The 13,246-nt window shown below is 46.6% G+C and overlaps 1 protein-coding gene across 1 annotated transcript in view; it reads right to left on the bottom strand.

Moving 5' to 3' along the window:
* The window catches only part of prex2 (phosphatidylinositol-3,4,5-trisphosphate-dependent Rac exchange factor 2), a 206,341-nt gene that overhangs the window by 41,611 nt on the left and 151,484 nt on the right, over positions 1-13,246 (bottom strand). The window contains exons 31-36 of the mRNA XM_038997738.1: positions 12,616-12,657; positions 11,307-11,404; positions 10,905-11,051; positions 7,765-7,867; positions 7,268-7,411; positions 6,580-6,694 (exon numbers count right to left, since the gene is read on the bottom strand). Coding sequence (XP_038853666.1) covers positions 6,580-6,694; positions 7,268-7,411; positions 7,765-7,867; positions 10,905-11,051; positions 11,307-11,404; positions 12,616-12,657 — 649 coding nt within the window. The remainder of the gene's footprint in view (positions 1-6,579; positions 6,695-7,267; positions 7,412-7,764; positions 7,868-10,904; positions 11,052-11,306; positions 11,405-12,615; positions 12,658-13,246) is intronic.

Here is a 13,246-nt window from a genome sequence, read left to right as displayed (position 1 = left end):
CTTACAGGGTGCCATTTGGGACGCAGCCTGGAGAGGAGAGTGACTTTACAGCTAACTCCGCCTGTGGTCAGTACAGAGACATGAGACAGATCGTTGTAGTGAGCGTTCGTATTATACTGTTGTGTGTAGGAACATGACAGCAACATGGAACATTTGAGTTGTATAGATTTTGAAGGTCAGGTGAATATTGGACAACTGCTTTTTGGCTGATGAAATTGTGTCATATTTGGGGTCAAATATCTGTTTGGTTTCAATGAAACCAGTAGCTACGTTTGTCATTCCATATCATCCTCACACGGTACATGCATCATTTAACAAGACGTTTGGGTGTACGAACTTCTCACAGGAACTAGTATGTTCTGGAACATTTGAACAACTGAACACTGACAGAGAGAGAGTGAGAAATGAATAGATACCTGCCGTAGGAGACAACTAGGATTAGAAGCCTTGGTCTGAACCCTAGTTCTGGACTAAAACAGTAACTCTTTGCTGAAAGGGACAGTTCGTTTTGGCTGCTTTGGGCCTGGATGGCCAGCACAACTCAGAAATCTGATTCTCTCTGCACTGTAGATGAGTCCTGAAGCTGTCCCCCAACCCAAAACCTACCTCCAACACCCAACCCAACCCAGCCTTCCCACCACCCCACCCCCCATCCTCTCCCCGTCTGTGGCCTCGCCAGCCTGTGCTTACAGAGCACATCTGCTCCCTGTTACTCCTGGAGTCTTCGCTGTCAATTCAATTAGTACGCGTCGGCTCAGGTCGTACACACACACACAAGTACAAACACCCACACACATCCATGCCAAGTTCTCCTTTTCAGATGAGTCAGCTAAATTGCACACACAGCATATGTTCTGTCCTGTGCCTTTCAAGCATAAAGGGAGTCTTAACATCAGGGGCTTTAAATGCGAAGGAGCTAGAGTGAAATCTAGGAGCTAAATAAGAACACAAAATGCACTATATATACACAACTATATGGACACCCCTTAAAATGATTGGATTCGGCTATTGCAGACAAACCCGTTGCTGACGGGTGTATACAATCGAGCACACAGCCATGTCAAACTCCGTAGACAAACATTGGTTGTAGAATGGCTTTACTGAAGAGCTCAGTGACTTTCAACGTGGCACCGTCATAGGATGCCACCTTTCCAACAAGTCATCTTCTTCAACTTTCTGCCCTGCTAGAGCTGCCCCGGTCAACTGTAAGTGCTGTTATTGTGAAGTGGAAACGTCTAGGAGCAACAACGGCTCAGCCGCAAAGTGGTAGGCAACACAAGCTCAAGAACGGGACCACCGAGTGCTGAAGCGCCTAGTGTATAAAAATCATCTGTCTACGGTTGCAATACTGACTACCGAGTTCTAAACTTCCTCAGGAAGCAACGTCAGCACAAGAACTGTTCGTCGTGAGCTTCATGAAATGAGTTTCCATGGCCGAGCAGCCGCACACAAGCCTAAGATCACCATGCGCAATGCCAAGCGTCGGCTGGAGTGGTGTAAAGCTGGCCACCATTGGACTCTGGAGCAGTGGAAACGCGTTCTCTGGAATGATGAATCATGCTTCACCATGTGGCAGTCCGACGGACGAATCTGTGTTTGGCGGTTGCCAGGAGAACCCTACCTGCCCAAATGCATAGTGACAACTAAAGTTTGGTGGAAGAGGAATAATGGTCTGGGGCTGTTTTTCATGGTTCGGGCTAGGCCCCTTAGTTCCGGTGAAGGGAAATGTTAACGCTACAGCTTACAATGACATTCTATACAATTCTGTGCTTCCAACTTTGTGACAACAGTTTGTGGAAGGCCCTAATTCCCCTGTGCACAAAGCAAGGTCCATACAGAAAGGGTTTGTCGAGATCGGTGTGGAAGAACTTGACTGGCCTGCACAGAGACCTGACCACAACCCCATCAAACAACTTTGCGATGAATTGGAATGCCGACTGCGAGCCAGGCCTAATCGCCCAACATCAGTGCCCGACCTCCCTAATGCTTTTGTGGCTGAATGGAAGCAAATCCCTGCAGCAATGTTCCAACATCTAGTGGAAAGCCTTCCCAGAAGAGTAGATGCTGTTATAGCAGCAAAGGGGGGACCAACTCCATATTAATGCCCCTGAATTTTGGAATGAGATGTTCGATGAGCAGGTGTCAACATACTTTTGGTCATGTAGTGTACTTTTAGTTATGAGAGTACAGAGAACTGACAGGAAACGGGCATGTAATAAAGAAGGCTAGCAGATGGTTACACACACACACACACACACAGTATCAGTCTCCATAGTCTGGTGATATTTCCAGGGCTGAACATGAAGCTCCTTACCCCTCTAGAGTCTGCTAACACACAGTCAATAAAACAAAGCACACAGACAGACACCTCTAAAATGCCAATACTCTCATTCACTACAAAAGAGGACAATTGCCCCAGAAAAACCCAGTGGATAATGTTATTACAGACAGACAGACAGACAGACAGACAGACAGACAGACAGACAGACAGACAGACAGACAGACAGACAGACAGACAGACAGACAGACAGACAGACAGACAGACAGACAGAGAGAGAGAGAGAGAGAGAGAGAGAGAGAGAGAGAGAGAGAGAGAGAGAGAGAGAGAAAGATAAAGAGAAAGAAAGATAAAGAGAGAGAAAGATAAAGAGAGAGAAAGATAAAGAGAGAGAGAGAGAGAGAGAGAGAGAGAGAGAGAGAGAGAGAGAGAGAGAGAGAGAGAGAGAGAGAGAGAGAGAGAGAGAAAGAGAGAGAGAGAGAGAGAGAGAGAGAGAGAGAAAGAGAGAGCGAAAGAGAGAGAGACATTTGAAAAGGTCAAACTATCAGAGAATGATGGAAAATGACTCAGGTCGACTGAGTTTCTGTAGCTATAGTAAAAACCAACGATGTTTATCTAAAATATGAGGCAATAGATCATGGAAAGACCTATTGTTGCGCTCCCTCCATCACGCTGCAACTAAAATGAAAAAACGTAACGCTGACTGCCCTCCTGAGACATGAGAGGTATTAGGGGATGATGTGGCACACATGGCAGACACACAGACACACACAAACACACACACACACGCACAAATGGCTGATGCCGGTTTCTAAATCAAGCGTAGCCAAGGCAGATTCTCTCTTCATACCACAATATATGCGTCCCAAATGGCACCCTATTCCCTACATAGTGTATATGACCAGGTCAAAAGTAATGCACTAGATAGGGAATAGGGTGCCATTTGGGACGCTATCAATGAGTTTGATCTTGGGCCCTACGTTGTTCTGTGACTAATTAACTGCAGTATCAAGAACAGATGTTTACTTCATGCCTGATATGAACACGTACGTAGCTGAACAGACGGGCTCTCAGGTATTGGGGAACGGAATGGGAATGCACTTTGGAAGACGCACAAAAGAGTTTTGGAAGACGTTGTAACCCATTATTCCATTGACTGAGATCTAAAATCAGGCTACGCTCTATGATATTCATGATCTGATCTGACTACATTATCTGATCGGACTACATTATCTAATCTGACTACATTGTCTGATCGGACTACATGATCTGATCTGACTACATTATCTGATCGGACTACATTATCTAATCTGACTACATTGTCTGATCGGACTACATTGTCTGATCGGACTACATTGTCTGATCGGACTTCATTATCGGATCGGACTACATTATCTAATCTCACTACACTATCTAATCTGACTACACTATCTAATCTGACTACATTATCAAATCTGACTACATTATCTAATCTGACTACATTATCTGATCAGACTACACTATCTAATCTGACTACATTATCTAATCTGACTACATTATCTGATTGGAGTACATTATCGGATGTTAATATAATCTAATGTTTATCATGACTGCAACCCTCTAAAGGTGGTGAGGATCTCTCAGATGGTAACTATATGTGTTTCATTTGGGGGAGTGATTTTTTTGGCATCTAACCCCTGATTCAGTGTCAGCTATTTTTTAACCCTAATGGTTAAAGGGATCCTTCAGGATTTTGGCTATGAGGCCCTTTATCTACTACCCCAGAGTCCGATGAAGAGTCCGATGAACTCGTGGACACCATTTTTATGTCTCCTCGTGCAGTTTGAAGGAAGTTGCTAACTAGCATTAGCGCAATTGCTAAATAGCATTAGTGCAATGACTTGGAGTCTACGGTAACTGCTAGCCTGACTTCCAGTCATTTCGCTAACGCTAGTTAGCATTGGCTCGCCTAACTTCCATCATACTGGATGCAGAGACATAAAAATGGTATCCATGCGTTCATCTGACTCGGGGGAAGTAGATAAATGGCTTCATTGCCAAAATCTGGAAGGATCACTTTAATGTAAGGAGTAGACCAATCTGGTCCTTGATAGTTTTTTGGGTATTTATTTAACCTTTATTTAACTAGGCAAGTCAGTTAAGAACAAATTCTTATTCACAATGATGGCCTTGGAACAGTGGGTTAACTGCCTTGTTGAGGGGCAGAACGACAGATTTTTACCTTGTCAGCTCAGGGATTTGATCTAGCAACCTTTCGGTTACTGGCCCAACGCTCTAACCACTGGGCTACCTGCCGCCTCAAGCCTCAACCTCCACCTCCACCTCAAGCTTTTATTGGCAGTCTCTACTGCTAGCACCGAGAGTAGCCAAGTGTCCAAATAGCTTAGTTCCCTATCACACTTATGGTGCAATTCCATATAGGATTTACACTAACGTTTTACCCAAAAGGCTCAGACTTTTCTGTTTCCATCTACGCTGGCCAGCAACTGTCTCTCACTTGGGGTCAAAGCCAGGTCACTGGTACTTTTCAGCTGGCATTTACATAACAATGGTTAACTGTGAACTTTAACAGTTTCTCACAAAGCAACTGTCTCGATTATGCTGAGATTGTTGATTCTGCTCTTCACAAGTCCTCACACCCAGCCCTAGCTATGGAAACACACTTCCCCTAGTATAGCATAAGGGTGCATACACTAGTGTAACACTGGTGTTACAGTCCAAAAGCAGCGTTAGCATTCCCTCGGTTTTCACTGCTTTGTGCAGCCACGTCTCCTATACGCTAAGCAACGGTGGAGCCAGCTTCCCCCTGAAGCTAGGACAGCAGAGTCCCTTTCCCATCTTCCGAAAACACCTGAAACCCTGCCTCTTCAAAGAGTATCTTAAATGATCCCACACCACCCCCCGGTAAAAAAACAACAAAAAAGCCTTTTGTGAACTAACTTTCTAGCACAGACTTCGCTGATAGCTACTTTATTGAGGAAAGATGTTCTTACTATGACAGCTATGTGGTTGTGCCACCTAGCTATCTTAAGATGAATGCACTGACTGGAAGTCACTCTGGACGAACAGAACCTGATAGGAGACCATTTGCCAAAGCTGCTTTTCTCTCCTTAATTAACAATAATGGAATTGATTCCAGCACTGGTCCTGTCAATAGCCCCACCGTGCCTGTCTGACGGTGCCCTCAGGGCTAATCTGATCAGCCCCCTGTCATCAAAGACAATAAGACGAAGAGCCTTGGCAAGACACAGTTCGCTTACCCCCCCTTAACAGACAGACACACATTGAAGAACGAAAAAGTTTGGTTTTCACCCCGCATCTCCTGAAATCTCAGTTGTTTTGCTTTAATATAAAAACCCATTGATATTTAGCCCTCATATCAGAGAGAGATGACAGTACTTAACGGGTCACCCAGATGGAAGGAGGGGGGAAGATGTATTAAAACACTCTATGGCTGCTTTCCAAATTGCGTCCAATTCCCTTTATAATGCTCTAATTTTGACCAGGGCACCTAAGGCTCTGGTCAGAAGCACTGCACTATATAGGCACAAACCCAGATTTCCAATTCTCACAGATTTTCTGAATCTTATAGAAACCCTGTATATCATTTCCATGTCATTATTCGATGGGGGTGGGTAGCCAATCAGGGGAGGGCCCCATGTGTGTGTGTGCCAATGGGGCGTGAGGAAACCGGGTCCACCCGGCTCTGCAGTGGTACTCCATCACCATCATTGTGCCGACACGCTGGGTGCTTTCAGCCAATCAAGGCGCTGGCCTGCTGTGCTGTTCTCGACCAATCACAGCACAGTCCCGCTGTGCCTATTCAGCAAATCACTTTGCTGGCCCGCTGTGTGTTCTGGGTGGCAGCCAGGCGCCAGAATGTGTGTGTGTGTGCGCGTGAGTATGGGTGTGCATGAGCATATGTGTGTGCGCGAGCGTGCATATGTGTGTGTGTGTGCTGGAATGGAATGTTGTGTCAAAGTATATTAGACAACCTGCAGAGAGAAGCTCTAATGTCTCTGCTGTTTCTCCTTCAGGACAGGAACAGAACACTGGGCAGACAGGAAGGACGTAAAACTATAGAAGTCATATCAATCCTATCAGCCTGTCAACGGGAGACATCGGGAGAAGTCTTTCGCAAAGGGTGGAGACCAGAGAACGTGTGTGTGTGTGTGTGTGTGTGTGTGTGTGTGTGTGTGTGTGTGTGTGTGTGTGTGTGTGTGTGTGTGTGTGTGCGTGTGCGTGCGCGTGCGTGTGCGTGTGCGTGTGCGTGTGCGTGTGCGTGTACTAGCAGCCCATACCTCAGTCTCTTGTAGTACTGTTTGACTTTGTCCAGCGAGGCAGAGTTAATCTGAGCCTGGTATTCCTCTACAGACACACTATCCCTGTAGTAATACCCTTCCATACTCTCTAGAGCTACACACACACAATGAGAGAGGAGAGTGAGAGAGAGCGAGAGACAGAGGAGAGAGGGGGAGAGGAGAGGGAGAGGAGAGAGGGGGAGAGGAGAGAGAGAGGGGGAGAGAGAGGGAGAAGCAAGAGAGAGGAGAGACAGAGAGAGGAGGAGAAAGAGAGAGGGGAGAGAGACACATTACAACGTGTTACTGCAGAGATACAGCACTCTAGTTTTACTGTCACATGCACAGGACCCAGCAGGTGTAAAACAGTACAGTGAAATGCCTTGCACGCTCTTTCCCAACCATGCATAATAGAGGTAGTAATATAGATATGAAATAAAACACGTGAAATGCCAGAGAAGAAAAAAAAGACAAACAATTACGAGAATCCACTTATATACAGAAATCCATCAATATCCTGACCCGTATTCATAAAGCATCACAGAGTAGGAGTGCTGATCTTAGGATCAGTTCCTCCCCTTCCATGGAACCGTCTTCATCATGATCTAAAAGGCAAAACTGACCCTAGATCAACGTTCCTTCTCTGAGCGTCGTTATGACAACGGACCCTGTTGGCCAAGCGGGGTCTTACCCTGGGTGAATAGGACAGGGTAGATCTTGAAGCCTCCTCCGTTCCGGAGGCGCTGGGGTAGCTGGGAGAAGTAGAATGTCTCCAGGTAGAAACAGACCTTCAGGGCCTGGCGTGTCCCCTCCACCGCATACGACATGGGCATGTCTGGGAGAGAGAGACAGCAAGGGTCAAGGGCCATACGTAGGCTGCGTCATCAATGCAGCCCTATTCCCTCCATAGTGCACTACTTTTGACCAGAGCCCTACGGGCAGCAGGTTCCATTTGGCGCGTAGTTATACAGATGGGGAACATAACAGGTTTAATAAACGACATGTTATATACAGCAGGGAACACAACAAGCCAAATGGGATTGAATGAAGCTGAGCTGAATGTAATTGAAATGAGTTGAATTACATTCACAGTAAGATAATGTTATCTAAATGAATGGAGTAGGGACAGGGGGTGATCTCCTATAGATATACACTATGTCGTACAGGATCATGTCTCTCCATACATACTTGCAACCAGTGGTTCTCCTTCAAACTGTCTGAAGTAGAAGGTGACTTTCTCCAAGTCAATCAGAGCTACCTGAGTATCCTCCAACATGGCCTGCTCGTCAGTCTGTAGAGAGAAACACAATCAGTCACTCCTCCAACATGGCCTGCTCATCAGTCTGTAGAGAGATACACAATCAGTCACTCCTCCAACATGGCCTGCTCCTCTGCCTGCACAGAGAGATACACAATCAGTCACTCCTCCAACATGGCCTGCTCCTCTGCCTGCACAGAGAGAAACACAATCAGTCACTCCTCCAACATGGCCTGCTCCTCTGCCTGCACAGAGAGATACACAATCAGTCACTCCTCCAACATGGCCTGCTCCTCTGCCTGCACAGAGAGATACACAATCAGTCACTCCTCCAACATGGCCTGCTCCTCTGCCTGCACAGAGAGATACACAATCAGTCACTCCTCCAACATGGCCTGCTCCTCTGCCTGCACAGAGAGATACACAATCAGTCACTCCTCCAACATGGCCTGCTCCTCTGCCTGCACAGAGAGATACACAATCAGTCACTCCTCCAACATGGCCTGCTCCTCTGCCTGCACAGAGAGAAACACAATCAGTCACTCCTCCAACATGGCCTGCTCCTCTGCCTGCACAGAGAGAAACACAATCAGTCACTCCTCCAACATGGCCTGCTCCTCTGCCTGCACAGAGAGAAACACAATCAGTCACTCCTCCAACATGGCCTGCTCATCAGTTTGAATTTGTTTTAAATGAAACTAGGCAAGTCAGTTAAGAACACATTCTTATTTACAATGACGGCCTACCAAAAGGCAAAAGGCCTCCTGCGGGGACGGGGGCTGGGATTAAAAAAATATATATAGGACAAAACACACATCACGACAAGAGAGACACCACAACACTATATAAAAAGAGACCTAAGACAACAACATAGCATGGCAGCAACACATGACAAAACAGCGTGGCAGCAACACAACATAACAACAACATGGTAGCAACACAACATAACAACAACATGGTAGCAACACAACATGGCAGCAGCACAACATGGCGGCAGGACAAAACATGGCACACACATTATTGGGCACAGACAACAGCACAAAGGGCAAGAAGGTAGAGACAACAATCCATCTCGTGAAGCAGCCACAACTGCCAGTCTGCACAGAGAAGCACACAACAATGTGTGTGAGATAATGTGTGTTTGAGGCAGAGAAACACTACAGTGGGTCAGTGTGTGAGAGAATGTGTGTTTGAGGCAGAGAAACACAACAGTGGGTCAGTGTGTGAGAGAATGTGTGTTTGAGGCAGAGAAACACAACAGTGGGTCAGTGTGTGAGAGAATGTGTGTTTGAGGCAGAGAAACACAACAGTGGGTCAGTGTGTGAGAGAATGTGTTTGAGGCAGAGAAACACAACAGTGGGTCAGTGTGTGAGATAATGTGTGTGTCGCTTCCTTTCCATTCTCCATGCAGCATGTTTACATGTTGGTGCGTGCGGGTTAAAGTGAGTGTACAGTGCCTGGTGTGTGTGTCTGCTTCCTTTCCCAACATCCGTCACAACATCCTCTCACACAAACAACTAACACATCTGCTCCCAGGCCAGACACAGAGGAGAAGGAAACGCTTTGGCTAGTGCCTAGCTGCTCCTCTGTCACACTCCTCCTCTCTCCCTCCTTTCCCATCTCTCTCTCCATCTTATCCCCCCCCCCCCCCCCCCCCATCTCTCTCCCTCTCTAATAAACGGTGCAGCAGAAGCATTATGTACCTACTGTGTGGTTGAAGTGTTACCGGATTGACATTAGGGATGCCCTGTCTGACTGTCGTGTGAGAACAGAGAGTTCGGTCGTCACTTACCAGGAGCCAACCACTACCTCACGATGGTGTGTGGGAAGGTTTACCGAGAGCGGGTTTAACACGCACACGGTTCGGCATGTACACACGCACACACACACCACTGCCTTTGATTTTTGCTTGCACCTGCAGGTACAGTGCCTCTGCTTAGAGTTAAGATATATATATATGGAATTCAGAGAGAGAGAGAGAGAGAGAGAGAGTGCCTCTTAACCTCCACACTCAAGCAAAACATACTTAATCCTGTCTCAAATGAAATGGAGTTCAACTTCTGAAAACCAGAAAATACCACTTCTTTTCACTTTAAATTACATTTGGGCTATCTCAACCATTCAGTCAGTGTATAAATAATGATTTGAAAATATCACTGGGAACAATAATTGCTTTCTGAGTTATATTCTCCCCCTCATCCCCAGCAGACCAGGGGGCAAAACTCTTCCTCCTCCTCTGTTCTCTAAGTGGGTGAAGTTAGACGTTACAATGGAGATTTTCTCTCTAACACAATGACAAACTGTAGTGCTCCAGTGCACTTAAACAAAGTGCACTTATCCGGGAATTGACTACAACTACGAATTCTGCAACTATCCTAATGTAGACGTATGTGTGTGGGGACTGACAGAGGTCAAATCTGGTCTGTTATCGGTTATCCTTTACTGAACTGTACCAACACAGCAGTGCTAAGCTGGGCTACAGAGCTACATAGTGTCCGGTTGCTGAACCATGGAGGGGCAGTATTGGGTGTACTGTAGGACGCTAGGAGAGCCAAGTCCCCTCATTAAACAAGAGGACAAAGCTCCTCTGAGGACAGTCGCAGTACAATGACACGGCTGTTCACAACCACAATCAACCTAACGTCACCGTCCTACTCCTCTCCAGGCGGCCCGGTACACACGCAGGAACGCACGTACAAACTCGTACTCGCGCATGCACACACACACACACGCACGCACAATCAATTCAACTCCACTGCGGGCGGTCACATACACACAGGAGCACTAAGTTTGTTTGTGTCTTTGTTTTGGAGCTGATTTGGTGTGGAGGTGAGGTGAGGTGAGGCCACCAAGCATCTCCTCTGGTAAAGAAATAACATGGCTTACAATATATTCCGCAGTATTCTAATCTAGTTTTGAATCAGGTGCCTTGCAGAGTATTTGAAATAATGTGGAATATTTGGGGGCAACATCTTAGCATTTTTTTGTGTTGCAAATCAATCCTATTTAGCCTCAATATACAATGAGTGTCCAGGGGTGGTTGGTAGCTGCTTGTCTGCCAGTCACTCACCAGGTTGGGAGAGAGGAGGGACTGGAAGTGGAGAAGTAGCCCAGCGGAGGCTATCTGTTCCAGCCACCGTCGGCTTGCCTCCTGGGCCTCCTGAGGGTCCTGGGGGTCCGGGGCCTCTGGGTCTGACTCCCTGCCTGATCCCTGGGTCTGGAGGGGGGGAGGAGGGATGGTTAAAATGTTAAGCTAGCTGTAGGGTTACAAAATCCAGTAACTTTCCCCAATTCCCGGAGGATTCCGGACTTCCTGGTCATTGCCTCCTGATTCTGGGAATCTTCCAACTGGGATTTCTGGAAAATCTGGGAATTTGGGGAAAGTTACAGAAATGTTGAAACACACACACACACACGCACACGCACGCGCACACACACACACACACACACACACACACACACACTCTGTTACCTGGTTGAGAACAGCCAGTAGGTGTTGGGAGAAGGCACAAACAGCTGCTACCAGAGACTGACAGAACACCATATCTCTTCTCAACTGGATCTCTGAGTCTAGAGAGAGAGAGAGAGGGATGGAGGGAGGTAGAGAGAGGGAGGGAGGGATTAGGGGGGTAGAGAGAGGGAGAGATGGAGGGAGGTAGAGAGAGGGAGAGATGGAGGGGTAGAGAGAGGGAGAGATGGGGGGGAGGGTGGTAGAGAGAGGGAGGAAGGGATTAGGGTGGTAGAGAGAGGGAGGAAGGGAGGGAGAGAGAGGTAGAGATGGAGGGGATAGAGAGAGGTAGAGATGGAGGGGATAGAGAGAGGTAGAGATGGAGGGGAGTATGGGGGGGAGGGAGGTATGGGGGGAGGGAGGGAGAGAGAGATGGAGGAAGAGAGTGAGAGGAAGAGACAGAGATAGGGGAGGTGTGTGAGAGAAAATGAACTTGTTATCGATGCCGAACACAAATTACATTAACTCCCTGGGTCGGGTCAAAAGTTTTTCAAAGTTCAATGTTCAGTTGTGGTCAACGTTCAAGTCAGTTGGGCATAAGACATGAATTTGAAATACATGGAGTCAAAAGACAGGTGGTCTCTAGCTGAAAATAAATTGCCTGGCGCCATAATTTCCTGAAAAATAGCCTGCAAGAAGAAGTTACGCAATCCACTCATTTTAAAATGGGTTCAGGAACCTCCAGTAGAATTCATAATGTGTTTCCTCCGTGCCACATTATTATCTTTAATTAAATTATTTGTTATTATTTAACTAGGCAAGTCAATTAAGAACAAATTCTTATTTTACAATGACAGCCTACCCCTCCCCTAACCCGGACAGCGCTGGGCCAATTGTGTGCCGCCATATGGGACTCCCGATCACGGCCGATTGTGATACAGCCCGGGATCAACCCAGGGTCTGTAGTGACGCCTGTAGCACTGAGATGCAGTGCCGTAGACCGCTGCGCCACTCGGGAGAATCTGTTCACTCTATAACCTTGAGAAATAGGGAGATATCATGTGTTCTTAAGGGTGCTGTAATGGGATCATGAGGGACTTTGTCATGACAAAAATGTTCCTGTAGGTGTTTTAGGAGGACTTAGCTAGTGTCTCAATTACTGTGTGAAGAGAATTATGTAGATGTTCTGCAGTTTAGTCCCTAGAATTCAATTTCACTCCTCTGTTTCATTCCAGATGTGTGTATTGAGGTCACTGTGGTGTGTGTGTGTATGTCCCTATCAACTGTAACATGTTTTTACATCCAAGGCATTTCAGAGGAGAGGAAAACCAACCTGTGTACTGTAGTAGGACCAAGAGCAGTCGTGTCTTCACCTCTGGAATAGTGAAGGACAAACCAAGGTTAGACTCTCAGAGACTTTAGTATACTTTGGTGTTTCTGACCCATAAAACCTGATAGGACGTCTCTCACCAACTGCCCCGTTAGGTCTAGATAGGTCTCTACACATATGAAGACTGACTAACGGCATAACTGAAGCACACAGATAATATGAATCTGTGTGTGTTTAGTCATATCAAAGCCACAGTGGTGTTAGTGGAACAGTAAAAACCTTGGCAGCATAGAGGCTGGGTGAGAAAGTCATCTTGAGAGGTTCCGCTATTGTAAACAAGCAAAGCTGTAGTGTGCTGTTACACTGCTTACATTGCTTATTTCACACACAACGTCACACACACACACAAAGTCACACACGCAAAGTCACACACACACACACAAAGTCAAACACACAAAGTCACACACACACACACAAAGTCACACACGCAAAGTCACACACACACACACAAAGTCAAACACACAGTCACACACACACACACACAAAGTCACAAACACACACACACAAAGTCACAAACACACACACAAAGCCAAACACACACACAAACAAAGTCACACACAAAGTCACACACACA

The sequence above is a fragment of the Salvelinus namaycush genome, chromosome 7, assembly GCF_016432855.1.
Source record: "Salvelinus namaycush isolate Seneca chromosome 7, SaNama_1.0, whole genome shotgun sequence".
Lineage (NCBI taxonomy): Eukaryota > Metazoa > Chordata > Actinopteri > Salmoniformes > Salmonidae > Salvelinus > Salvelinus namaycush.
Note: the sequence above shows the minus strand (reverse complement) of the source record. Positions and strands in the feature narration are given on the sequence as shown.